Source organism: Schistocerca americana, chromosome 2 (genome assembly GCF_021461395.2).
Source record: "Schistocerca americana isolate TAMUIC-IGC-003095 chromosome 2, iqSchAmer2.1, whole genome shotgun sequence".
Classification (NCBI taxonomy): domain Eukaryota; kingdom Metazoa; phylum Arthropoda; class Insecta; order Orthoptera; family Acrididae; genus Schistocerca; species Schistocerca americana.
The window spans coordinates 137,719,559-137,745,316 of record NC_060120.1 but is presented as its reverse complement, the minus strand read 5'-3'; the positions used below and the strand labels follow the sequence as shown (position 1 = coordinate 137,745,316).

At 43.8% G+C, this 25,758-nt stretch overlaps 1 protein-coding gene across 1 annotated transcript in view; it reads right to left on the bottom strand.

The window, feature by feature from the left end:
- Positions 1-21,593, bottom strand: part of LOC124593830 (glutamate receptor ionotropic, kainate 2-like) — an 89,634-nt gene extending 68,041 nt beyond the window's left edge. The window contains exons 1-2 of the mRNA XM_047132177.1: positions 21,202-21,593; positions 9,135-9,384 (exon numbers count right to left, since the gene is read on the bottom strand). Coding sequence (XP_046988133.1) covers positions 9,135-9,384; positions 21,202-21,593 — 642 coding nt within the window. The remainder of the gene's footprint in view (positions 1-9,134; positions 9,385-21,201) is intronic.
- Between the last annotated feature and the right edge of the window lie 4,165 nt (positions 21,594-25,758).

The following is a 25,758-nucleotide window of genomic DNA, read 5'->3' as shown; positions in this document are numbered from 1 at the left end:
AACACAGTTGGATTTCAGACTTATCTGTTATTCTTAACACCTTTTATTCGCAGATAATGAATAAGTGTTTCTATTCATATAAGTGAATAACGATTCCAATAATATTTGTCATTCACAGATAACGAATAGTAATTTATGATAATATTCTTCTCGGGTGTGCAGCCGGATCATAACGTCATCTTGACACAATATTTCAGCGGCCGAGATCGTGTACCAGCACTATCACCTGAAGATGGCGGCCAGGTGGACCGCTGAAATATTGTGTCAAGATGACGTTATGATCCGGCTGCACACCCGAGGAGAATATTATCAATTAATACGCTGGGAAAGCCTTCGTAATTAGAATAGTAATTTATGTCTGTTTTCCTTATTTGTCATTCGCACAAATTTCGCCTAAGTTTGGTGCCAGACAAAACTCGCATCTGCGCACTGTGGATTATCAACTTATGTGCAAACGATAGTGATGATGATTGATTCCTGGGGCTCTCAACTTCCCCGTCATCACCTCCCGTGCAAAGTTACAATTTTTACACAGTCCAGTCTAGCAACTGTCACGGATGATGATGACATCACAAAAACCCAGTGCCCGGGCAGAGAAACTCTCCTACCAGACCAGGACCCGTCTTCTTGAGTTTTTTTTTTTTCAAGTAGTAAACAGAAAGTTTATGGTGCACAAAGGACTATCTCTTCATTGTTGAAGGAAAGTTGCTTCGTTGCTCTGTGTGAGAAGGAAAATGTTAAAACAAAAATGGGAAAGAAAAAATGCCTTCTGCATTGGTAAGCGTCTGGATATTATCTTAAAATTCCGATAAGAACTAAAGTCCCAGGATGCAACTAGGTTTCATACATACAGATCACTGGCAATCTCTGCTATCCGAAATATTGGATTTGATGTATTTAACCGTTAATTATGATTTTCAGCATATTTCCAAATATCCTCCTGAAGTCACAATGTTGACTCACTATAAGGTGCTCAATTTCGATGTTAGAATAATAATCTAGGAAACTAGCATGCTTATTCTTCATAATAAACAATGCTGTGTGGTCCATGATCCACGTTGCAGCGTTGTATTTTGTTCGTGTATATCTCAGTTTTTGTGGCTGAATGATCTTTAAAAGGTCTACATCACTGGGCGTCTTACGGTCTATCACCGACAATCGTTGACGAAGAGATGTTGTAATTTCTTCTGCATGTCCGCACGTGAGCCTATGAATAAGCGTATCGACTCTTCTGCATGCGTCACAGTTTGCCGTGGATGAAGGCCTATCTTATGTAGCTTTTCATTCGTTGCTACTTTATCGTTGACTGTTAGATACCAGTCGCCTATGAGGCGTGAGGGTAACATGTCAGGTGCTCATTCCGCTATACTATACTCCAATGTGTATGTAGATGTTTTTCTTCGAGACGATTTCTGTGGTTTGTTGTCATGAGAAGGTCATAAAGTTTCCTGTTCGTCAGGTTTCCGTTATCGGCGATGTTGTATCAAATGTAGCTCATTTCCATGTAGTACAGTCGCACATACCTGTAAGAAAGTGGAATGCAGGTGATATTAACGGGTGGGTCAAGGCTATGAGGCTTTCACCGCTGAATGAGGTTTGCGATGATACTGGTCCTCCTTCCTGATGCGATTTAGGAGCAGGGTGACACACTTTTTGTGTACCGTAATGGGGTTAAGGCCACCTTTGGACGAAAGTAAGGTTAAGGTATCGAACTGAACTTTGAAAATGGGCCCTTTAAAAAGAAACCAACATAACGTTCGTTGTATACTCTTGGCTAGATGGTCGGAGATTGGAAGAATTTGCGCCAAATAATTCATCTTGCTTGTAATGGCGATCTCTATGGTCTTAACTTTCAGTAGTATGTTCAAGTCACGGTCCTTGTGAAGTATCAAAGCAGAACGTTATTTATCAAGCTTGTGTGACCAGTTCTTCGTCAGGAATTTGTCTGGTTTGGCCTCAAAGGTAACACCGAGAGTTGTGTGATAATCCTTGACCTTGCACCAGGTAACATGGGATGTGTCTTTGATACCGCCTCCGATCTGCAAAGCTGTGGTTTTGGTTCTATTTAGTATTGCTCCTGAAAGAAACGTGAATGTTTGTAAAAAGAGTTTCTGTTGACATAAGTTGTTGTGATGATGACACAGTTACGCATATATCGTCAGCATTAGCAATGCATGGGATAGTGACAGACTCGACGCTAAGCCCGATGCCGCTATACGCTAAGTTGTTCAGTAGCGGCTCTACTGCAATAGCGTACAAAATGATTCAAATGGCTCTGAGCACTATGGGACTTAACATCTGTGGTCATCAGTCCCCTAGAACTTAGAACTGCTTAAACCTAACTAACCTAAGGACATCACACACATCCATGCCCGAGGCAGGATTCGAACCTGCGACCGTAGCAGTCCCGCGGTTCCGGACTGAGCGCCTGAACCGCTAGACCACCGCGGCCGGCAATAGCGTACAAAATCATTGTAAAATGGCCATTAATGAGAATCCATGAAGAGGCGTTTGTAGTAAGTTTCCGAATTAATTCTATGATATGAGGTCCAAATCCTAGTTTCTTCATGCTTTTAAAGAGGAAGTCATGACGTACACGGACATAAGCCTTCTCAAAATCTAGAAAGATCAGAGGGCCCTGTCCTTTGGTTTCAGTATTTGAACAAATCGCAGGCAGCTGAGATGGCACTTCGGCCTTGCACTGCACTGTACTGGTAACTGCCTAAATCCTTGTACATAACGGTTTGCATCCGTAGCTTAATCGATCTAATAATGACTTTGAAATCGGCATTCAGGAGTGTGATGGATCGCATGTTTTCGACCTTCCTGCTGTTACCTTATTTCGGTAAGGGCAAGATGATACCTTCCGTAAATGCCTTGGGTATGACTTCCAGGTGCCAGATTCCATTCGCTATCTCGAAGAGTGTCGGACAGAGGAGGTTCCAGTATCGCTGGTAAAACTCAGCGCTGATTGGTGATTTCCCTTTCTTTGCAGTGTGGACCGCCAGTCGGATTTCGTCCTCTGTGAAAACAGATTCCAGATTTGCTTTGTCCTGTTGTGACAAATGGCAGCTCAAGATCGTAAGAAAATCGTCGCACGAGTGTTCATCAACGGGTTGCTTCTTGTAAAGTTGACTATAATAGTCGTAGACGTTGCTTCGTGATGGCATTCTCAGCGTCATCAACGACGGCTTCAATAAACATTGCTTTACACCGTTTCGTCGTTCTCAGGATGTGGTACAGAAAGGCCCGTTCTTCGGCTGCAACGTATTTTGGTTGGGCTCGCACGATAATGCCTTGCAATCGTTTGCGTTGTATCGCCGTGATTTTCGCTTTATATCGTTTGATCTTTACGTCGAAAACGCGAGAAGGATTGGTAGTGCGATTGTACAGTTCTCTCGAACAGCGATAATAAAATTCAATAGCCGGTTTCTGCGAAAAACGTTTTTGTCGGGCGTAGCTCATGAGGGTGAGGCGTAATTTAGGCTTGGCACACTGAATCTACCACTGTAGAACGGTAGCGTAACGACATCGCTGCCGCTGGAGCTGTTGCCATGTTATGTTCACCTCCTCTTCAAGTTGGGCATCCTGCAGAAGGCTCACATACAATTTCCAGTGGCCTTTCCCACCGTAAATTTGCTGGCGTTGTAGGTTAAGGTAACACTCATACGCGCAATGGTCGGAGTTGTTGATAGGAGCTATGCCGCAGTCCACAGTGTGTCGCTGGAGAGCATCGGACACATATATTCCATCCAGCCGACTGGCAGAATCACTGGTTACGAAGGAGTACACTACCAGCTCACCCTGCACTTGCTCCCAAGTATCGTGAAGACACATGCCATGAACCAAATGTTCAAGTTCGATACATCTGTTCGTGTTAGGAGCTTGGTCTCTGTCGTTAAGCACACAAGTGAAGTCACCAAGGATGAGATGTGCACGATAAGCGCTAAGATGAATGGGAACCTCGTTTTTATAAAAAATGAGAACGATCTCTCTTATGAGTGCTACCTGAGGGAGCGTACACGTTAACAATCTGCACACCCTTCACTCGAAGAGAAATGCCACGGCCACTAGGCAGCCGCTGCACGTCCGTAAAGGGTATACCGTCTCGCAGAAGTATGTCAGCGCCTACAGCATCCTGGATATTGATGTTATCAATAAGAACGTAACCGGACACTTCTAAGACTGTGACTACCTCCTGTAGGAGGACAGTGTCAACCCTGGTACCATACAAGAAATCAGTTAGCGAACGGAGTTTCACCGCACTTTGAATCCTATTGACGTTAAGTGTGTTAATTTTGTACGTTTGGCTGTCGCATGATGGCTCAGAGGACAATGAGCGCTGAGTGTTGGGATCGTCCTTCTCGACGGCTTTGAACCAAGCTCGTTGGTATCGTCTGGAGTGTGAGGCGAAACGTCAAAGGCAATAACGTGTCAGGGAGTGGAAAGGTCGCAGTGCGATGGTCAAGCGCGAGAGCAGCTACTGCTGCATCTCCTCGTCCTGCTGGCACCACGGCTCATTGCTGTCGGGGTGCTTTGCGGTGCGCGCGCCGCCCTGCCCGCCACCACCGGCTGGGTCAACGTGGTCGCATCCGCCTGGCCACCACGCGGGTCTGCGACTGGTGACGTCAGCGAGTTCCTGCGGGAGGGCTGCTGCAGCTGCTCGCTGCTCTGCTCGCTCTTCCTCTTGGCCGTTACGGTGCTCTGCTCCCTCTCAGGGCTCAGTAGTGCCTTCAGGTGTTTGGTTTGTTCACGGATGCGTTCTTGTCTCGCGGTGTTCTCGCAGCGCACTGAGCAAGAAGACTGAGGTTCAGTCTCGCTGCCACTTTCTGGCATGTGGACGGGTCTCGAATCATCCGACTTTTCCTCTTTGATACTATGCCCTTTGCTTCTCCTACGGCGGCCTTCCTTCATTTCTGGTGCAGTCTCTCCCGATAGGGTGGTTCAGTAACTGTCCCGGCGAGGATGACGGGGCCGAATCGACGTCCGTCCTACCGCGAATGTCTCTGGCACTGCATTCCACCTGAACTGGCATATCCACCTCGTAAACATGTTCCGGCTACCGAAGTTGTGGTACAGTCCCCGCGACTACCTCACTCAACAATGGAACAAGCCTTTCACTACCGTCTGCAGGACGTTCCCGTGGAATCTGAAATGGATGTCAACGTGTGCATTTCATCCGCAGGTGTTCTGTTGAATGGCAGATCGAACAGGTAGGGGGTTGTCCAGTGTAAGTTACAGGTGCGCGACAGCCGCCAATGACAACATACGAAAGTATATGCTTCTTTAAGTCTCCACGTACACTTCGCACGCCGCTGTTAACTTGGTACCGGTATGCAATCGACCATTTTTCATTGGTAACTGTCAAAACAGCGCCGTACAGTGACAGAGAACGTGCAATCAGATCATTAGGGCACCCAGGTGGTACACTAAATGCACGCACGGCTCTCACTCCATAGCCTAAGGGCACGATTTGGACATTGTTAATACTGCCATCATTATGACGAAATGGTCTCACGCCAGCATGCTCCTCAATGAATTTCTCATAAGTGTCGCTCGAAATAAATTTGACAAATAACGAGTACATCTTCAGGCAATTTCAAATCCTCAAAAATCTACTCGTGAGTTTCAAACGCCGTAGGTCGCAATGCAGCGTGATCGAAAACACACTGAACGCTGTTCGCTCTGTTAATTGTCGACATCGTACATATAACAGTAATACAGAAGCAAACGTTAACAGCGCTCACACACGCTGCTCAGCTCTCCACCTCAGCACTGCTCGCGACGTAAACACTGGCCGACGCTACCGCCCGTCACCGCGTTATGTGCACTGTCCGAGTGGCTGAACACGACGTGAACCATGAACTGCGGACATGTGCAAGTGAGTGGAAGCGAGCCGGCCGGGGTGGCCGAGCGGTTCTAGGCGTTACAGCCTGGAACCGTGCGACCGGCATGCCTCGGGCATGGATGTGTGTGATGTCCTTAGCTTAGTTAGGTGTAAGTAGTTCTAAGTTCTATGGGACTGATAACCTCAGAAGTTAAGTCCCATAGTGCTCAGGGCCATTTGAGTGCAAGCGAGTTAAATCCGTGTGGCAACGGACTGTTAATTGGCTGTGCCAGCCACGTGGTCCAGTGTACATCTGCTCACGCGGCTGTCATTAGTATCACTAATCTTCGGCAACTACCGCCAACGTTCGCGAAGTCTAGGCGCTTCAGGACCTAGCGGATAGTTCGTGCCGTTGCAGGGTTCTAACAAGGGAGACTCCACAACTCCGCCCTTCTCACTGTTAGACTTAATGGTAAAATGGCCCAGTGGACAGCCCGTAGAAAACTGAACGCAGATCAATCTCGAAAACAGGAAGAACGGGCGCTGAACTGTGAAGAAAGAAGAAAATTGAAAACAGTTCATGGTGCAAGCTCAAGATGTGCAACATCAAGCAAATAGCAAGAACCACGTTGTCTTGGTTGGTTGGTCACGGTGATGGACTGCAAAACGGGAGATACGTGTGGAAATCTCCCTCGTGCCCCTTACTTTTCTCCCACAGTTATGATTGTGTATGGTCATCGACGTGTCTGTTTTCCTTATGTAGTCTTGGTAACTGACATACTATACATATAGGATATGAGTCATGTGGTAAGAATATATTACAGTCTCAAGTAAATATGATGAGTGGTGAGAGCAGCTGTGATGCAGTCCTCGCAGAAATGCTCAAATGTGTGTGAATTCCTATAGGACCAAACTACTAAGGTCATCGGTCCCTGGACTTACACACTACTTAAACTAACTTACGCTAACAATAACGCATACACCCATGCCCGAGGCAGGACTCGAACCTCCGGCGGGAGGGACGGCGCAATCAATAATGGGAATGAGCGTTTGGCGTCGTTGGCCGGGAGGCCCCTTACGGAGCAGGTCCGGCCGTCTTGGTGCAGGTCTTATGACATTCGACGCCACATTGGGCGACCTGCGCGCCGGATGGGGATGAAATGATGATGAAGACAACACAACACCCAGTCCCTGAGCGGAGAAAATCATCTACCGAACCGGGAACCGAACCCGGGCCCGTAGGACGGCAATACGTCACGCTGACCACTCAGCTATCGGAGCGGACCGTGCAATTAGTGTCATGGTGCCTCTAACTGAGCGGCCACTCCGCGCAGCAAGCCTCGCAGAGAAATGAAAACAACTATTAAACGGATGTAAACTATGTTACAACAAAGGAACACACGAGTCAAAACTTCCAAAACGAAATGCAAGAGCCATGTATAACATGTGGTACCTGTGCAGTAGAAATAGGAGGTACATACGTCCGGAGATCCCTTCCTTACACCTCGCTGTAGCAAACGGCCGTTACAGCACCAGACAAACTCAAATTGAATACAGCGAACAAACACGTCGCTATCCAGACGGACAGTTCACAATTGTGTGAAAAAAAAGGCACGAGAAAAATTTGAACACAGATCTCCCCCTTCACAATCCAACATGAAAACCACATAACCACAACGCCTTGGCTAATCTAATTCCCTCGATGTTCCACATCTTGAGCTTGGACTGTTGACTGTTTCTATTTTTCTTCTTATTTTTCACAGTTCAATACACTTTCATCCCGTTTTTATTCTTCTTCTGTATCCAGTTTTTTACGGCCTATCCACTGGGCCATCTTACCACTAAACCTGACGGGGTTCAGTGGGGACGTACCTTGTAAGCAAGAGTGTTGGTCGTGTGACTAGGGCCTCCCATCAGGTAGACGGTTCGCTGGGTGCAAATCTTTCGATTTGGCGCCACTTCGGCGACTTACCTGCCGATGGGAAGGAAATGATGATGATTAGGACAACACAACACCCGGTCCCTGAGCGGAGAAAATTTCCGACCCAGCCGGGAATCGAACCGGTACCCTTAGGATTGACATTGTGTCGCGCTGACCACTCAGCTACCGGGGGCGGACACGAGTCCTGGTGCTGCAATGTGGCGCTGGGGAGAGCAGTGGGTCCGATCTTACACTGCACTGTGTATGGAGCTTGTGACGCTGTGCTTCTTCGTGTTTATTGGACCTCACGACACGTAGACTGCTATACGGAAAGCATATAAATTTTTCCAACAACGTGCCCATAATAATGTCGCATTATCACAGACAAGGAAATATAACTTAATATTTTCAACTATCTGCCCATGCCACTGGGTGCTGACGTGGAAGTAAACTGCAGGCACTACAACTCGTTACAAATTTTGCTACACTGTCTATGCTCCATGCCATAACGTTGCGCTGCTGCTATTGGAAGCAACGTTGTTGAAATACACATTTATAGCAGGAATAAAAATCAATGACAAAAATTATAAACCATTTTAATAGCAGCAATGTCACTAACATATTTGGCAGATCCTTACTGGCTGCCTTCTGCTGCTATTTAAAATGACTTTTTGGCCATATTGTGAATGTAAGTGGCTACTACTGTTGCTGCTGATGCTTCCGGTGGACTACTGGCACTCTTGCTGCTCAGGCATTAAAAGAGCGTTAAATTCACAGGTAATTTCTAAGTACTCTCCTCTGCAGGCACCCTGCTTTCTGCAGTACCCTTCCAAAGAACCAAAATCAGCCATCGTCCTTCTCTAAGACTGAGGGTGTGCGATCATTATGCATACTGTGTGTTTCCTGCCAAGAAATCCTGAGTCAAGTGACAAATTTTTATGAAATCACTTTTAATCGTATTTCGATTAATAAAATTCTGTTAAGGCAAGAAACATTGCACCTACCTCTTTTCCTAGGTGCATGGCTTTAAGGACGTCACTATAACTTGTAACCTGCTGTTTGTAATAATTGATTTCTTGTTAAAGTAAGCTACAGGTGACTCAGTCTGAAATCTTAGACTTGTAATACATTCATGAAAACTAGGACCTTATCTCATAGTGAAGGCAGAGGCAGCTTTTAGCCTCACATTCAAAACTATTTCACAAACGGCTCGTTTGCGGACCCGTGTCTACTGGAACGTTCTTGCTTCTGTTATGATACACTTTGAAAGGGTGTCACTTTTTGCTCTTAATTATGATAACTTCCGCTGTTAGTAAATTAATAGATAAACTGTTAACTTTCATAGCTAAGTAAGCTTAGCGCCACGTCTAGTGGCTAGCAAGTTACCTTTTTGGTGAACTCAATTAGGATGCGAGTTTCGGTGCCATCCGCGGGGAGGGAACCTGTCTTGAGTACGACGTACGGAGGGTAATTGATTGTTGCGAAAACCATCTGTCGGCCCTGCAGGTCTGCAGTCCTGTCGGCGAAGAGGTCTGCTGACGGCGGCTCAAATCCACTTCCCGGCCGCCACCGCGCCACCACCACCTCGTGTCGCCACGTCTCTTCTCCTGTGAAGTTCAGGGTCACCAGCTCGAAGCTGGCGACCGACGTCGATATGAAATGGTAAAGTATGCCTGTACTATCAGAATTATGTGAGTCGGAAGCCAACCGAAAAACATATTTTATCTCTAAGTTACTGTGTAAGTGTCCGAAGTGGAAGGTGGCTCGCTGAACTTAATTGATAGGATTATTCACTCTAAATATTAATTTCTCGGTACTTCAGCTTGTGAAGATGTAGCCGTTAGTAATAGGCAATTTCTTCTGTAACTTCTCTCGCTTTCTTAGTTTATGTACCTTTGATGCTGTAGCAAGCAGTAGTTGGCAATATTGTTAAAAAGTAACTAAAATTCGTTTATTTTTCTCTAATGGCTTAATAGGTACTCTTAGTACCTGCATTACTTATTGGTGTAGAATTTTAATGGCGAGTGGTGTATAATATTAACTGTTATGTAAAGAACTCCTATGTAAATCGTAGAGATGAAAGCACAGAGGGCGATAGCGAAAGCACTATTGAACAGTGTTATACGATGAGGGAATGTTAGTTAGTGTGTGTGTGTGTGTGTGTGTGTGTGTGTGTTTGCGGTAGTATGACGGGACGTGCGTTGTTTATGTGATATGCAAAAGCTTGCCGAAACAGTGACTCGTGGAACTCATCAACTTACGATTCGGATTACCGTCGCAGTGCGTACTGAAAGTTGAAGTGACCATTATGATCAGGAAGATCTTACGGTTTGAGTATTACTAAGTGGGTTATTTCTCAACCGGTAATGACATGCCTACGCGAATAGTCATTGTAGTTGGTGCTACCATATGAGTGAAACTGTTTTTACGTCTAACTTCTTTGTGGGAGCCGCGGTTCCATAAAACTGTGTATTGTGTGTGTCTCATTAATGAACAATCGAGTGTTTGAAGCCGTAACTGTCGCGGTGAACATAATTACTACTGCCCGTCAGGCGAGAGAACTTCCTTTTTTTGGGTCTTGAGTATTCTGATAGGTTTGACGCGGCTGCCACTTATTCCTCTTCTGTGTCAACCTCTTCATATTATAGTAGCACTTGCAACTTACGTCCTCAATTATTTGCTGGGTGTTTTCCAATCTCTGTCTGCCTTTACAGTTTTTGCCCGCTACGGATACCTTGGAGGTCATTTCCTGAAGTCTTAACAAACGTCCTATCATCCTGTCCCTTCTCCTCGTCAGTATTTCTTCTCCGACTCTGTGCAGAACCTTTTCACTCTATAATTCATCCGTCCACACAATTTTCAACATTCGCCTATAGCACCACACCGGAAATGCTTAGATTATCTTCTGTTACGGTTTTCCAACAGGCCATGTTTTACTACCGTACAACGCTTTGCTCCAAACGTACATTATCAGCCATTTCTTCCTCAAGTTAAGGCCTATTTATGATACTAGTAGAACTTCTCTTGGCCAGGAATGCCCTCTTTGCCAGTGCTCTTCTGCTTTTGATGTCTTCCTTGCTCCGTCCATCATTGGTTATTTAGCTGCCTAGGTTGCAGAATTCCGTAAATTCATCTACTTCGTTTCCAACAAACCTGTTGTTAAGTTTCTCGCTGTTCTCATTTCGCCGGCCGGGGTGGCCGAGCGGTTCTAGCCACTTAAATCTGGAACCGCGTGACCGCTACGGTCGCAGGTTCGAATCCTGCCTCGGGCATGGATGTATGTGATGTCCTTAGGTTAGTTAGGTTTAAGTAGTTCTAGATCTAGGGGACTGATGGCCTCAGATGATAAGTCCCATAGTGCTCAGAGACATTTGAATCATTTGTTCTCATTCCATCTACTTCTCATTAGTTTCGTCTTTCGTCGAGTTTCTCTCAGTCAATGTGTACTCATTACACTCTTCACTCCATTCAGCAGGTCTCGTAGCTGTTGATCACTTTCACTGAGAATAGCAATGTTATCAGCGAATCTTACCATTAATATTCTTTCACCATGAATTGTAATTCCACTTTTGAACCTTTCTTTTATTTCCATCATTGCTTCTTTAATGTATGCATCGAAAAGCAGGAGGGAAAGACTACATCCCTGTCTTACACCCTTTTTAATCAGACCTATTCGCTCGTGGTCGTCCACTCTTATTATTCGCTATTGGTTCTTGTACATATTGTATATTACCCCTCACTCCCTATAGCTTTCCCCCAAATTTACTCCTAATTTCGAACGTCATGCACCATTTGACATTATCAAACGCTTTTTCCCGGTCGGCGAATCCTATGAACGTGTGTTGATTTTTCTTTAGTCTTCCTTCCATTTTCAACCACAGCGTCAGGAATTCCTCTCTGCTGCCTTTACCTTTTCTAAAGCCAAACTGATCATCATTTATCACATTTTCTTTTCCATTCTTCTGTTTGTTATTCTTGTAAGCAACCTGGATGCATGAGCTGTTAAGCTGATTGTGCGGTAGCTCTCGCACTTGTCAGCGGTTTTTCTGGGTTAGTTATATGCAAACGTGGTGAACAGTTACATCGCGGTCGGAAATTGTCACGAAGAGTGGGTGTATAACGTACTGAAACGAGAGCTAGACGTGTACGTGCTAGACCTGTAGATTATCACCAACAATTACGTCTATTCAGGCAGTCGCCTGTTAAACGCCGTGCGGTTGACTTTGCAGCGAAACCGAGAATAGGCTTCACAAGCATAATTCGTCGTGTAAATGCGACAAACGGAGTTGCCGTAGTAACTTTGTCTGCAACATTGCGAGCTGCTGCCGTCGTCTCAAAACGCCGTTACGCCTCTGCAAAAAACAAATGTTTTAGCTGCATTTCCAGGTTAACAGAATTCAGCAGTTCAGGCTGTAAACTGTTTGTTTCATCATGGAACGACTTTTTTCTTTTTCTTATGTTAATTTTTATTCCAAAAATGACGTTGCGTGAAGTGAACTATTGACTTTCAATGTATATTTGTTGACCTACCTTTAGTTATAACTATATTTCTTTTGAGATTTTGAATATGGCTGCTCCTCAGCAAGTGTGCATACAAGAGCTTCAGTGCTTTAGAAATAACAGCCAACCAGTTCCAAAGTACAGGTTTAATTAATCTTGACTATGGTTTCGACGGTTTCAAGACCGTCTTATTATCTGTAGTCTTTGTGGGAGTCGTTTACTCTAGCATACGTCATCCACTCAACAATAACTAAAATAAGTTATGTAAATTTAGTAGCCGTCCATTGACATAAACAAAGTGCGTACTTATTTCAGTAGTCACAGAGAGACACAATAAACTTATCATTAATTATGGTGGATGATTATGTGATTATGTAATAAACATTCAGGGATGGTGGAGAAGGGTAAATGTACTGATTTGACATAACAGACCCTGGCCCTGAAACGACCCAGTCGAAAGTTATTAGCGAAAATCGCTATTAACCTGTGTCGGTTACATATTCTGGTACGGTTGTTGCTAAGTTTGTAGTGTACCCTACTTTCAGACATGGTAGCATTGACGAAAACAAGAAAAAAACAGCTAATGAACTTGGGTTTTAAAATGCGGACCTTAACAGCCATGAGAACTTCTTCATCTTCGAAAATGTGAAACACGTCTCTCCTCCTGAAAGCTACTTGGTTTTCATATTGTTGGAGGAGGTTGTGTGGACCAAAACAAGAAAAAAAATCCAGTATATATAGGCTCTAAAACGAATTCCATAAGAGCTACGAGCAGTAGAATTGATGTGTTTCACAATGCCGAAGATGAATATTTTCTGGTAGCTCTTAAGGTATGTAGTTTAAGAGCCTATGTTTACCAGACATCTTTTCCTTGTTTTACTCCATTCCACCATCTCTGAAAGTTACTTATCCTGCAATGTTAGACGGCCGAGGTGGCCGAGCGGTTCTAGGCGCTACTGTCTGGAACCGCGCGACCACTACGGTCGAAGGTTCGAATCCTGCCTCGGGCATGGATGTGTGTGATGTCCTTAGGTTAGTTAGGTTTAAGTAGTTCTAAGTTCTAGGGGACTGATGACCACAGCAGTAAAGTCCCATAGTGCTCAGCGCCATTTGAGCCAATTTACCTTTCTCAATCACCCCAGAAAATTCGTGACGTCATCACGCAATAATCCTATATGTGTACTATATGACGGCACCAATTATTTACGTTTGCCAAAGGCGTAATACTCTAATTACAATAGCAAAATTAAACATCTGCTGCCCGTTATTCTAATAAAACGTTCTTTCAAAAAGTTACTGTTTACGTTCTTTTCAACAGAGAATGAATCACAACGACTTCTGATCTTGCAATTGCGTAACGAATGTTTGTGTTGGTGAGATCGCGATCAAGTCACCAAGGTGAATTGAGTAGTTCGGCCAGTCATGCGGAACGTGAACAAAGTGGGCATTATCAGTATAGTTCGCATGATCAAATCGTAAATGACCAAGTTCTGGAAAGTGCCATCTCCATTATCTTGAAACCATGGGTTTTCATTTGCCACCGTTAAGGTTTTCTCTTTCCTACCGCTGTTGGGGGAAAAACAATGCCGCGGTGTGAAATGGAGTTGGCAACAACATGATAATGTGGGTCACAGCCACTATAACAGGTTGTGTATTATGACCTTTAAATATTAAATCAGCATACCCGCCCACTACTAAAAAATATTCAAATGTTTGTGAAATCTTATGGGACTTAACCGCTAAGGTCATAAGTCCCTAAGCTTACACGCTACTTAACCTAAATTATCCTAAGGACAGACACACACACCCATGCCCGAGGGAGGACTCGAACCTCCGCCGGGATCCAGCCCACTATTCAGGTATCTGTTTGAACAAAGCTGAAATGTATAATATTTGACGATAAACAATTGCGCCCAAGGACATTTATCCTGAGGGTCTTAAATTTCCTTAGGCGTTCGGCTCATTTCTCTCTGCGTCTGAGAACGTCGGATGTCTCTGCGTTCTATAACCTTTAGTAGCATCGTACGGCCCTTTCGATGTGATTTTTCTCGTGTTACAAAATAATATCAAATGCAGCTACAGATGTAAACATAGAAAATATTCACCGTGAACCGGACGCTATCTGTAACACTTCAACATAATTGTACAGATCTCATTCAAACATAATGAGCGTGGAAGGTACTTATTACAAAGCTGAAGCTACCTATTGTAAAGCCGTTACATCAGTATGTTCTTTCGACGTCACCTCATTGTAGACATCTTTCTGTACCAGTAAAAGGAGACAATATATGTACGTATTGGCAGGTTCGGTGATTAATAAACAATTTATTCATTGTTTTGTATTTTACTTCTTAAGGAATTCTGTTTCATTCACTACACCCGCACCCTTTGATGAACAGAATTTGAGTTCTTCCCTTTTTCCCCTCCCCTTCCCCTCACTCTTATCAGAGCAAATCCCTTCAGCCCATATAATATTGTATTGAAAATGGCTAGACACTAGCCGAAATATGGATTTGCAAAAAAGGAAAACAAAGATGACTGATTTACTGCGCTCTATAATTTATAAATCAGATCACAGTCGCTGGGTGCACCCACGTTCCTAATGGAAGGTAACCTGATATATGTAATACTTTTCGTTCCTTAAAGTGTGTATACATTTTTCTGGCAGACTCTCTATATTAGGGCTCTGAACAGCGTCAGATGTTTAGTGATCACTGTGAAGAACATGGAGGACCCGCGTAGTCCTGTGAAAAATTCTGAACGTGGCAGAATTAGAAATTGGCTTCATTTTGTAGTTTCATTTGGCCTCATGGTCGAATAGAGTAATACTCAGATTAGTGGCGCATTTGCATGTGGCAATGGCCCTTTATTGGGCTTCGTGGGGACGTGAGCACGGGCATACACATCGTCACGATTCTGGTCTACCACATCTGACCAGCAGAGCGGAGGAATGCCATATTGTGCATCAAGCACGTCGCAAAATCTTCACATGTGTGCTTGCCGTCCGAGAACTAGAAACAATCTTTGTCATCTTGCACTACTGATCGGGGAATAGCACCATCCGGACTAAGAAATTACTGACACATGTTAGGCTGCTGTGGACACAAAAACGCTAATAGCTGTCCTTTTAGTGGTGCCATAAAAAGATAGCATGAACAGCTGATAAATGGGGTCGCATTGTGTTCAGTAGTGAATCGCAGTTTTGCGCTAGTCCAGATGACTTCGGTAAGTGTGGTGGTGGGCTATGTAGAGGTCCTTTCCCTCTAACGTTTTCGAGAGGCACAGCGGTGTTATTCCTAGCGTTATGCAGTGGGGAGCCACCAGGTATATTTTCAAATCATGATTGGTAGAGTTTGATGAAACTCTGACGCAAGAAAATGTAGAGTCATCTTGAGGCCCCAAGTGTTACCTCACATGCGACAGTTTAGTGGTACTGTTTTGCGAGAGAATAATGTTCGCCTAGACATGAAACGTCTCTCTATGAACTGTCTGCATGATGTTGAGGTACTGCCCTGGCAAGCAATATACCTCCGCAGATAGACCATGTGTTGGACCAGCTCGGATGTCTGCTACTTTCCAGTGCCAGAATCCCGGATACCAACGACCAGTTACAACAGTAGTCAGCAAGTTTGCTTCAGGAGAAGATACAATGGCTTTATGACAGGCATCCAAACAGAATAAGTGCATACGTCCAATCCATTTGGGATACTACCCATACTGATAAGGGGGATCATACTACCAAGTTCCTGTAAATTTTCTTTGGTTTTTGTAAGTACTCCAGTGACATCACATACCCTCTCAACCCCATAAATTTAATCTCGTTCCGTTCTCCTCTTTTGCATGATTCACCTTTTTTGCCAGGCACTGCAGCTGGACACTGTCGCTAATATACATTTTGCTCGTAAGTACAGATTTGAATTGAGTTTTAAGTAAACGAAGAAAGAAACAATAATGGCATCCGATAATTATCCGGGTCCTAAATACACATATAATTCCCAATCTCCTGGCATATCGATCTTTCCCTTTGACTGTAAAACTCTTAATATTTTGTCTCGGCCCACTGAAGACTGACATTTAGGATTTGTATGTTTTATTCCCTGTATTTTCAGCTTAATATTCGTCGTTTCTAGGTTCCTGCTTGAATCAATATCTGATAAATAGGAGTTAATAGCGGACAACGACATCGTATATTGTCTTCTTTTCAGTTATCTTTGAAGTTACTAGGATATTTTTGTAATTTCTTGCGTGTTTGAGTGCTTACTACGAGCAAACTTTCAATTTAAAAACAGTGTTGTGTACAGTACTGCTGTTGCTATCGACCGTTGTCTCGACCCTCGTATCGTACAGGCTTTCGTTTGTATTTGCTTGGATCAGCTCAGTTAAAAAAAATTGTTCAAATGGCTCTGAGCACTATGGGACTTAACTGCTGAGGCCATCAGTCTCCTAGAACTTAAAACTACTTAAACCTAACTACCCTAAGGACATCACACACAACCATGCCAGAGGCAGGCTTCGAACCTGCGACTGTAGCGGTCGCGCGGGTCCTGACTGTAGCGCCTAGAACCGCTTGGCCACCCCGGCCGGCAGATCAGCTCAGTGTCGGTTAGACAGTCAGTAACAGAGCACCGCGAGTTTCTGCTGCTGACAAGGTGAGTACACCGTTTATCAGATATCTTTACGAGTTTCAAACAGAAGCGAGTTCTGAAATGGTTAGGCACTGTGATTGCTGTGTACAGATGGAAGCTGTGTTGGTGACCCTTCGTGCACCGCTCCAGGCAGTGTTGGCTTCCGTCACACAGGTTGAGGCTGCTGACAAGGAAATCACTGTGTGGGGTCGGACGTGGGGATGCGATGGACGTCGAGCACGCCACATGTGCCCCGATCGATCCACTGCTGTGGCCGCCCCAGGTACTGCCTGCACTGAGGTTGACCCCTCACCCTCGGTCGAGTGGGAGATCATTCCAAAGTCTGGCAAGCAGCGAAAGACTTTCTGTGGATCCGATTGTGGGACCTCCCTGAATCTTTTGGCTGACGATGTCTCTGAGCCTGATGCAGTCGTCTACCCTGAACCAGAGGAAGCTTCTTGGTCCATAAGGTCTGGGCATTCACAGAGGGTGGGTTTGCCGGTAGTTCAGAGCTCCAGCGCTAGGCTGGATTGGGCCCTAAGGAACATGGCTGCCAAGGAGGGGAAGGAAGACAGTGTGGACTCCGTGTGCACACCGGGAGGGAGTCATTCCAGATGTGGAAAGGGTGCTTCCGGATGGCATGAAGAGTACTGGGTGCAGCCAACTGATGGTGATGGCCCATGTCGGTACCAATGATGTGTGTCGCTTTGGATCGGATGAGATTCTCTCTGGTTTCGGGCAGCTAGCGGTAAAGACTGCCAATCTCGCTTCCGAGATTAAGGTGGAGCTCACCATCTGTAGCATCGTCGAAAGAACCGTCTGTGGTCCTTTGGTGCAGAGCCGAGTGGAAGGTCTGATTCAGAGGCTCAGGCGGTTCTGTGACCATGTGTGCTGCAGATTCCTTGACTTGCGCCATAGGGTGATGGGTTTCTGAGTTCCGCTTAATTGTTCAGGAGGCCACTACACACAGGAAGCGGCTACACGGGTAGCGGGGGCTCTGTAGAGGGGACTGGGTGGTTTTTTACGTTAGACGGTCTCAGGAAACCACAGGATTGGCGTCCGTCAAAAAGGGGCAGGTAGAACACAGTAAGGTAGGTGTAGAAACAATCACTATTGTGGTTGTAAGTATTCGTAGATGTGTTGGAACGGAACCGGAACTCCAAGCACTAATAGAAATCACCGAAGCTCAAATAGTTATAGGTACAGAAAGCTGGCTAAAGTAGGATATAAGTTCAGCTGAAATATTTTCAAACGATCTAACGGTGTTAAGAAAGGATACATTAAATACATTTGGTGGTGGAGTATTTATTGCTGTCAGAAGTAGTTTGCCTTATTGTGAAATTGAAGTACATAGTTCCTGCGCAATGGGTGGAGGTTATACTTGACAATCTGACTAAACTATTAATTTGATCGTTTTACCGACCACCAGACTAAGAAGATATAGTTGCTGAACAGTTCAAAGAAAACTTGAGTCTTATTTCAAATAGGTACCCCACTAATACATTTATAGTCGGCGGCGACTACAATCTACCCTCGATATGCTGGAAAATTATACGTTTAAAGCCGGCGGCAAGCATATAACGTCATCCGAAATTGTACTGAAGGCCTTGTCATAAAATTATTTTGAGGAATTGCTTCAGGTGGCTATTCGAAGCGTAAATGGTTGCGAAAGCATACTTGACCTCTTAGCAACAAATAATCCTAGACGAATAGGGAGTACCATGACGAATACAGGGAATAGCAACCACGAGGAAGTTGCGGCTATGCTGAATACCATAACACCCACAACCATCAAAAAGAAACCCGAAGTACATCTATTAAAAAAAAGCTGAAAAACATGCTCTTAACGCTTTTTTAAGAGACAGTCCGCACTCCTTGCGATCCGATCACGTAAGCGGAGGAAAGATGTGGAATGATTTCGAAGTTATACTATCGACGGCAATTGAGAGATATATAATACATAAATTAATAAGTTATGGTACTGATCCCCCATGGTACACAAAACGGGTGAGATCACTGTTGCAGAAGCAACGAAAGAAGTATAAAAAATTTAAAAAAATAAACGCAAAATCCCGAAGATTGGCAAAGTTTTGCTGAAGTTCGAAGTATAGTGCGTGCTTCAATGCGAGATGCTTTTAATAATTTCGACAACGAAACTCTTATCTCGTAATCTGGCAGAAAACCCAAAGAGATTCTGGTCATATATAAAGCAGACCAGTGGCAAGACGCAATCAATACCTTCACTGCGCGATAACAACGGTGAAGTCACTGATGACAGTGCCACTAAAGCAGAGTTATTAAACATGGTTTTCCGAAACTCATTCACCCAAAGAAGACGAAGTAAATGTTCCCGAATTCCAATCAAGAACAACTGCGAAGATGAGAACTATAGAAGCAGATATTCTCGGTGTCGCAAAGCAGCTTAAACCACTTAATAAAGGCCAGGCTTCCGGTGCAGATGGTATACCAGTCAGGTTCCCTTCAGAGTACGCAGATGCAATAACTCCATATTTAGCAATTATATAAAACCGCTCGCTCACAGAAGGTTCCGTACCTAACGACAGGAAAGTTGCTCGAGTCACACCAATATCCCCAAAGGGAAATAAGAATAGCCCGCTGAATTACAGGCCCATATCACCAACGTCGATTTGCGGTAGTGGTTTGGAAGATATACTGTATGCGAACATTATGAAGTACCTCGACGGAAAGGATTTATTGACACATAGTCAGCACGGATTCTGAAAATACCGTTCTTGCGGAACTGAACTATCTCTTTATGCTCATGAAGTAAAGAGTTGCTATCGACAGGAGTTGTTAAATTGACTCCACATTTTTTGATTTTCAGAAGGCTTTCGACACCGTTCCTCATAAGCGTCTTCTAACCAAACTGTGTGCCTATGGAACATCGCCTCAGTTGTGCGACTGGATTCGTGATTTCCTGTCAGGAGGGTCACAGTTCGCAGTAATAAACGGAAAGTCATGGAATGTAACAGAAGTAATATTCGGCGTTCCCCAAGGAAGCGTCGTAGGCCCTCTATTGTTCCTGATCTATATTAACGACATAGGAGACAATCTGAGTATCCGTCTTAGATTATTTGCAGATGAATTACCATCTTGTTAAGTCATGAGATGACCAAATCTAATTGCAAAATGACTTAGATAATTAGCAATTGACCCTGAATAAAATAAAGTGTGAAGTTATTTACATGAGTACTAAAAGAAATCCGCAAAATTTCTATTACGCGATAAGTCACACTAATCTGAAGGCTGTAAATTAAACTAAATACTTAGGGATTACAATTACAAATAACCTAAATTGGAATGATCACATAGATAATGTTGTGGGTAGAGCAAACCAAAGACTGCGATTCAAAGTCAGAACCCTTAGATGGTGCAATAGTTCTACTAAAGAGAAAGCTTGCAATGCAATTCTCTGTCAAATTGTGGAGTATTCCTGTGTGGTGTGGGATCCGTATTAGATGGGACTGACGGATGATATTGAAGAACTTCCAAGAAGGGCGGATCGTTTTATATTATCGCAAAATAGGGGAGATAGTGCCACAGACATTATACGTGGATTGGAATGGCTGTCATTAAATCAAAGGCGGTTTTCGTTGCGACGGGATTGCGAAAACATTCTGTTGGCCCCCACCTATATAGGGATAAATGATCATCACGATAAAATAAGAGAAATCAGGGTTCGCACAAAAAAAATTAAGTGCTCGTTTTTCCCGCACGCCGTTCGTGCGTGGAACGGTAGAGAGACAGCTTGAATGTGGTTCATTGAACCCTCTGCCAGGCACTTAATTGTGAATAGCAGAGTAATAACGTAAATGGCGAAGTTCCTTATGGTCTTATCTTTCTGTAATGCGATTTTTGGAAAATTGTGTCTCCAAGAGGTAGTTGAAATTTATTCTCTGTTCAACTGTTTCTTTGCGTGGGCTATGTATGTCTGTTACTAATAAGTGAAACCTCTTTTACAAATTTGAGCAATTTTATGCTTTTACCCGCACTTCTCAGCAGCTAAGCTACGAAAAGACTAAATGAGTATCCTAGGTCGATTCCTTAAAAGACGCCATAAAATGCACATATTGTCATAACAGTTTCGTGTAAGTGTTTACGCACACATATGACTACACGCTAAGGAAATGCGAGATGAAAGCGTAGCCCGAACTTATGGGGAAACTGTTTTGAGCTTAAGACGGAAATAAATGGCAAACAGTTAATCACAGAATGCAAATCAACATACTTGTCGTATTTGGGACAAGATGAGCATATTGAAAGTTGGAGTCTGAAATGACTATACTATTGCAAACGTTGTGTCTTACCTGTCAGCTTCGTCCACAAGCATTGCAACAAGGATGTCGGGGATATTCCCAATACCGTGGAGATAGAAAATTTCAGATATGTTAGTGAAGGAAGTTCGCCTGTTCGGCAACACCAGTAAGCGGCGTTTTCCCCTCCGGATGGCCAGTTTGGACGCCTTGAGAAAGGAGTCCACAGCCGTGACGGCATCGCCGCAGCGAATCACGACCCCCTGGCAGTCCGCGTCCAGGGCGGACACCAGGAGCCGCTCAACTGAACCGTTGGTGGTGGCCATTGAAATGCGCACAGTCGTGGTCCCAGAAGGAATGGCATCAAGAGCGGAATCTGGATGCTCTGATAACAATAATATACAATTATAGTTGCCAAAGTGTTGCCTGAAAACTTCGGACGCCATTTCACGTATCACGTCGTCAAAAGAGCTGCGAAGATCTTGCAGCAGTGCAATACGTCCTTCGCAATAAGCGAATTCAAATACTGCAATCAGCAACAGAATATACATTTCTTGCGGAAAATAAAGTCCCTCAGAATTTGCCCCTCAGAAATACAGTTTATTTTAAAACTAATGATTTTTCGTCCCAATTTGAACCTTAGAACTGAATTGCAAGTACTACACAGCCTTCCCTAGCTGATACTTTCTCACACTTACCAGAACCTACCCCACTTAGCTGTTGCGTGTATGAGGATGGCAATACTCTTTAGAAGAGAATTCATCGATGCACAACACTCTTTGTGCGGTGGAACCGCAGTGAAAAATTCAGTCAATAACTTACTTTGATACTCCCACCCCCCATACAGTTTCCGTGTTACTCAAACAGAAATTCAGCCTCCCAGTTTTTGAAAGGTCTTTTGCATTCTTCATAAAAGGATCAAAAGTCTGCTACTGAAATATAAGTGGAGAAGTCGGTTTGAAAATTGTCCAAAGTCAATTTAAAGCATTACCCACCGATACTTACCCGTACGTCCCGTGGAACTGCTATATATTTCAAAACATTTCCGAATATTTGATCAAAGAAAGCTCGGTCGTTTAGGGGAAGTAATAACTTCAAACAGTCGTTACTGAGCTTCTTTTCCAAGACCCAAATGATACATCTCCATCTCTCGTCGAGCACATTTTCGATAGCTTTTCGTGGAGATCGTTCTTATGCACCCTCCTGGACGTGTTTATTATCGTCTTTTACACTGTTCTGATCAGCGGTTGGCAAGACATTGGTAATCTCTCACTTCAGTGCGTGTTCACACACACCTCGTATGTTTCAAGAGAAAAGAAAATCCTTATTATGTCAAAAAAAGTTAATTTTCAACCATTCGTTTAGTTGCTAACCTTCATTTTTCTTTAAAAATATCCGTCTTTGACCATTGAGTGGCGGAAATGAAACTAGCGGCAAGCTCAACATAATAATTATGGACCAAGAAGTAGAAGAAGAGAAAGGATTCTGCAACACTGGCAACAAAACAAGACGTTCGAAGCAAGGAGGACATTAGAAGCAGATTAACACAAACAAAGAGGGCGTTCCTGGCAAGGATTAGTCTACTAGCATCAAACATCGACACTAGTATGAGAAAGAAATTTATGAGAAAGTACGTTGGGGCACATCAGTGCACAGTTGTTAATAGTGGGTGTCGGAAAATTCGGAAATAATAGAATCAGAGCGTTTGAGATGCGGTGCTATTTAAATATTTTAAAAATTATGTGGAATGATGATAAGGGATAAAGAGGTTTTCCGCAGAATTGGCGAAGAAAGCAAACTACTGAAAACACTGGCAAGAAAAGGGGTGAGGATAAAAGTACAGGTGTTGATATTCTCATTTATTTCTTTCGTTATACTTCTAGATAACGTTGCCCTATGAATTACTAAAATTGCATGTAGTCGTGGATTGCGTAACTCTGTAGTGGCTATGTTCACTTGTGATCTTTTTAAGACCAGACAAGAAAACGTGGACTATTGGCACGTAGACTTCATTGTGATGCAGGGAGAGAATAGTGTCAGATCTAACACATATTATTCTCTTCCAGAAGACATAATAATTAGTTAACAGTCAGCGATGTATTGCCCAACAATACGAGGACAGACACGTCAATTCTCTCGGTACGTGTATAGCCAAAATTGCCTCCATCGTAGACTCTGCACAAAATTTGTAGGGCTTTTATTTACTGAAATAGATCTTCCCACTGAATATGGTGACTCATACTTCTTGGTGGAAAGTATGACGGTAAAAAAATAATTGCATATTGTCTATTTAAATCGTAGCAGCTACAGCTTTGCGTGGGACCAGTTCATGGGATCAGTTTTATATGTAGTGTATCATTTGACTGAAACTTATTCAGTTGGAACCATGTCTACGACATTGCTGCAGACATAACGGTGCAATGCTCTTACTGTCTCATTCAAGATTCTTTGTTTTAAGGAACTGAAAGATTGTACCACCATAACATGTTAAAAGTTCCGTCCACTTTCTAGAGTCATTAAACTGGAGTAGAATTCATACAGTGACATCCTGTCAGGGCGTCTGTACCTCTGCTGTAGCACAGGAAACTCTTTTTTTGTGATAATTCAATGTTCCTGCCCACAGAGGACAGTAAACAACAGGCTTGTACTGCTGAATTGTTCGTTACACCATAACAGTAGGCGCCTTGCTGACGTGAAAGAACATTATCTGGTCTTGTATTGGTTAAGTTAATGTCGACTTACGTTATAAATGCAATGAGCAAATAACTCTAACAGACACGATGATTGCACCCTGACGGGACTCAGATGTGCTGCTCGTGTTATGTAGATAACCTAAAAAAATATATGTATTACTATGCATTTCTCTGTTTTTAGTTGCTTGTATGATATTCTCCTCAACTACTCGATCCTTAGGTATACATTTTCATAGTTTGGGTAAAAACGGGTCAAATACCTAACTGCAGAGAGTTTCAGTCAGCATGTCACTGAAATCTCGGACTGACTTGGTTTACAGTTCTAATACGGAGAGTGTTTGTGATCGAGGATCGCATATCCAAAACGTCTTCTAATGCCAAAAGCGTCATCGATACCTTTGTTTCCTTGCTGGAATTCTGCATTTCAATGGAGAAATCAAATTTATGCTGGTACATGAGATACTTTTTATGCTAAACGTCTCCCGGACCATTTATGATTCTCTGTGTTTTTGGAGCCCCACTAGGTACACGAAGGGCGTGACAATTTATTTTCTTTGTCTGATTTCAGTATCTTTGCCTTCGCCGTCTTCGCTGGAAGCTCAAGGCTTTGATGAGAAAAATTTACAAGAAATTTGTGATTCAACGTACTGGTCATCACAGGCCAGTAGTTTTTCCCATCTTTCGAACAACATATGTATCCCGGGGGTCTTTTGAGGAGATCCACAAATCCATCCAATTTTGCACTTGTTCATATGACGGACGTTCCGGTCAGCCAACCTGTGTACCATTAATCTAAAAATGTGTTAATCAGAGGGAGTAACGTCTGAAAGATACGGTGGATGGGGCAGCACTTCCCATTTCAACGGTTCCATGTATGTTTTGAGGGGTGTCGAGCAAAGACACGCTGCAAAGTCGGCTTTTCGTGTCTACCTGTGTACTGTGGCCGTTTGTCTTTCAGTGCTCGGCTCAAACGCATCAACTGCTTTCGATAACTATCTCCTATGGATGCTTCCGTCGGTTTCAGTAGCGTCGAAAAACTTCTCTGTTCCACCACCATGCTGGAATTCGACGTCAAAATCACCGTTCTTGAAGCATTGAAACCATTTCTGCACGTTCTTCCACTAACAGGTGCCTCTCCATAGGGCTTACCCAGTATTTTATGAGCCTCAACAGCATATTTCTTCATGTAGAAGCTACATATTAACGGGGGCACACATTTTGAACTGTCCCCGTTGATGTATATCAACGCCTGTCGACAGATTAGGGTCTTGATTAAATTTTCGTTTCATTCTAATAAATGTTAGCTGACCGTATGTAACAATGAGCGAATAGTTTTCAGCCACTTTACAGCTGTGGTGCTTTGTTGCAGCTATTTAATTATCTAGTTTACGTTACAAAACATTTCTTGCTTGGTGGCTCAGTAGTACACAGTAGTGTTACGCACTCAAAGGTCTAGAGTTCGATCCACGCTGAGTTTTAGTATATTTATCTGTCACATCTTACTTCTTTCACCTTTGGCATTGCTTGTTAATGTGCAAAATGGCAGTGTTGCACCGTGCTTCGGAGTCCACTTTAAACTGAAAGTTCCCCTAAAACACGATTGCTGTTAGCTCGAAGATCGGAGGGCAATGCCTAGTAGAACGTAATCTTCAGGTTGACGACAGATTTACTTGTTACCTATGTAAAGTCTCCCTCACCAAAAGGTAAGTAATAGATGCTGGAGTTGTGGTACTGATGCCGGCTGGAGTGGCCGAGCGGTTCTAGGCGATACAGTCTGGTACCGCGCGACCGCCACGTCGCAGGTCCGAATCCTGCCTCGGGCATGGATGTGTGTGATGTCCTTAGGTTAGTTGGGTTTAAGTAGTTCTAAGTCTAGGGGACTGATGACCTCAGAAGTTAAGTCCCATAGTGCTCAGAG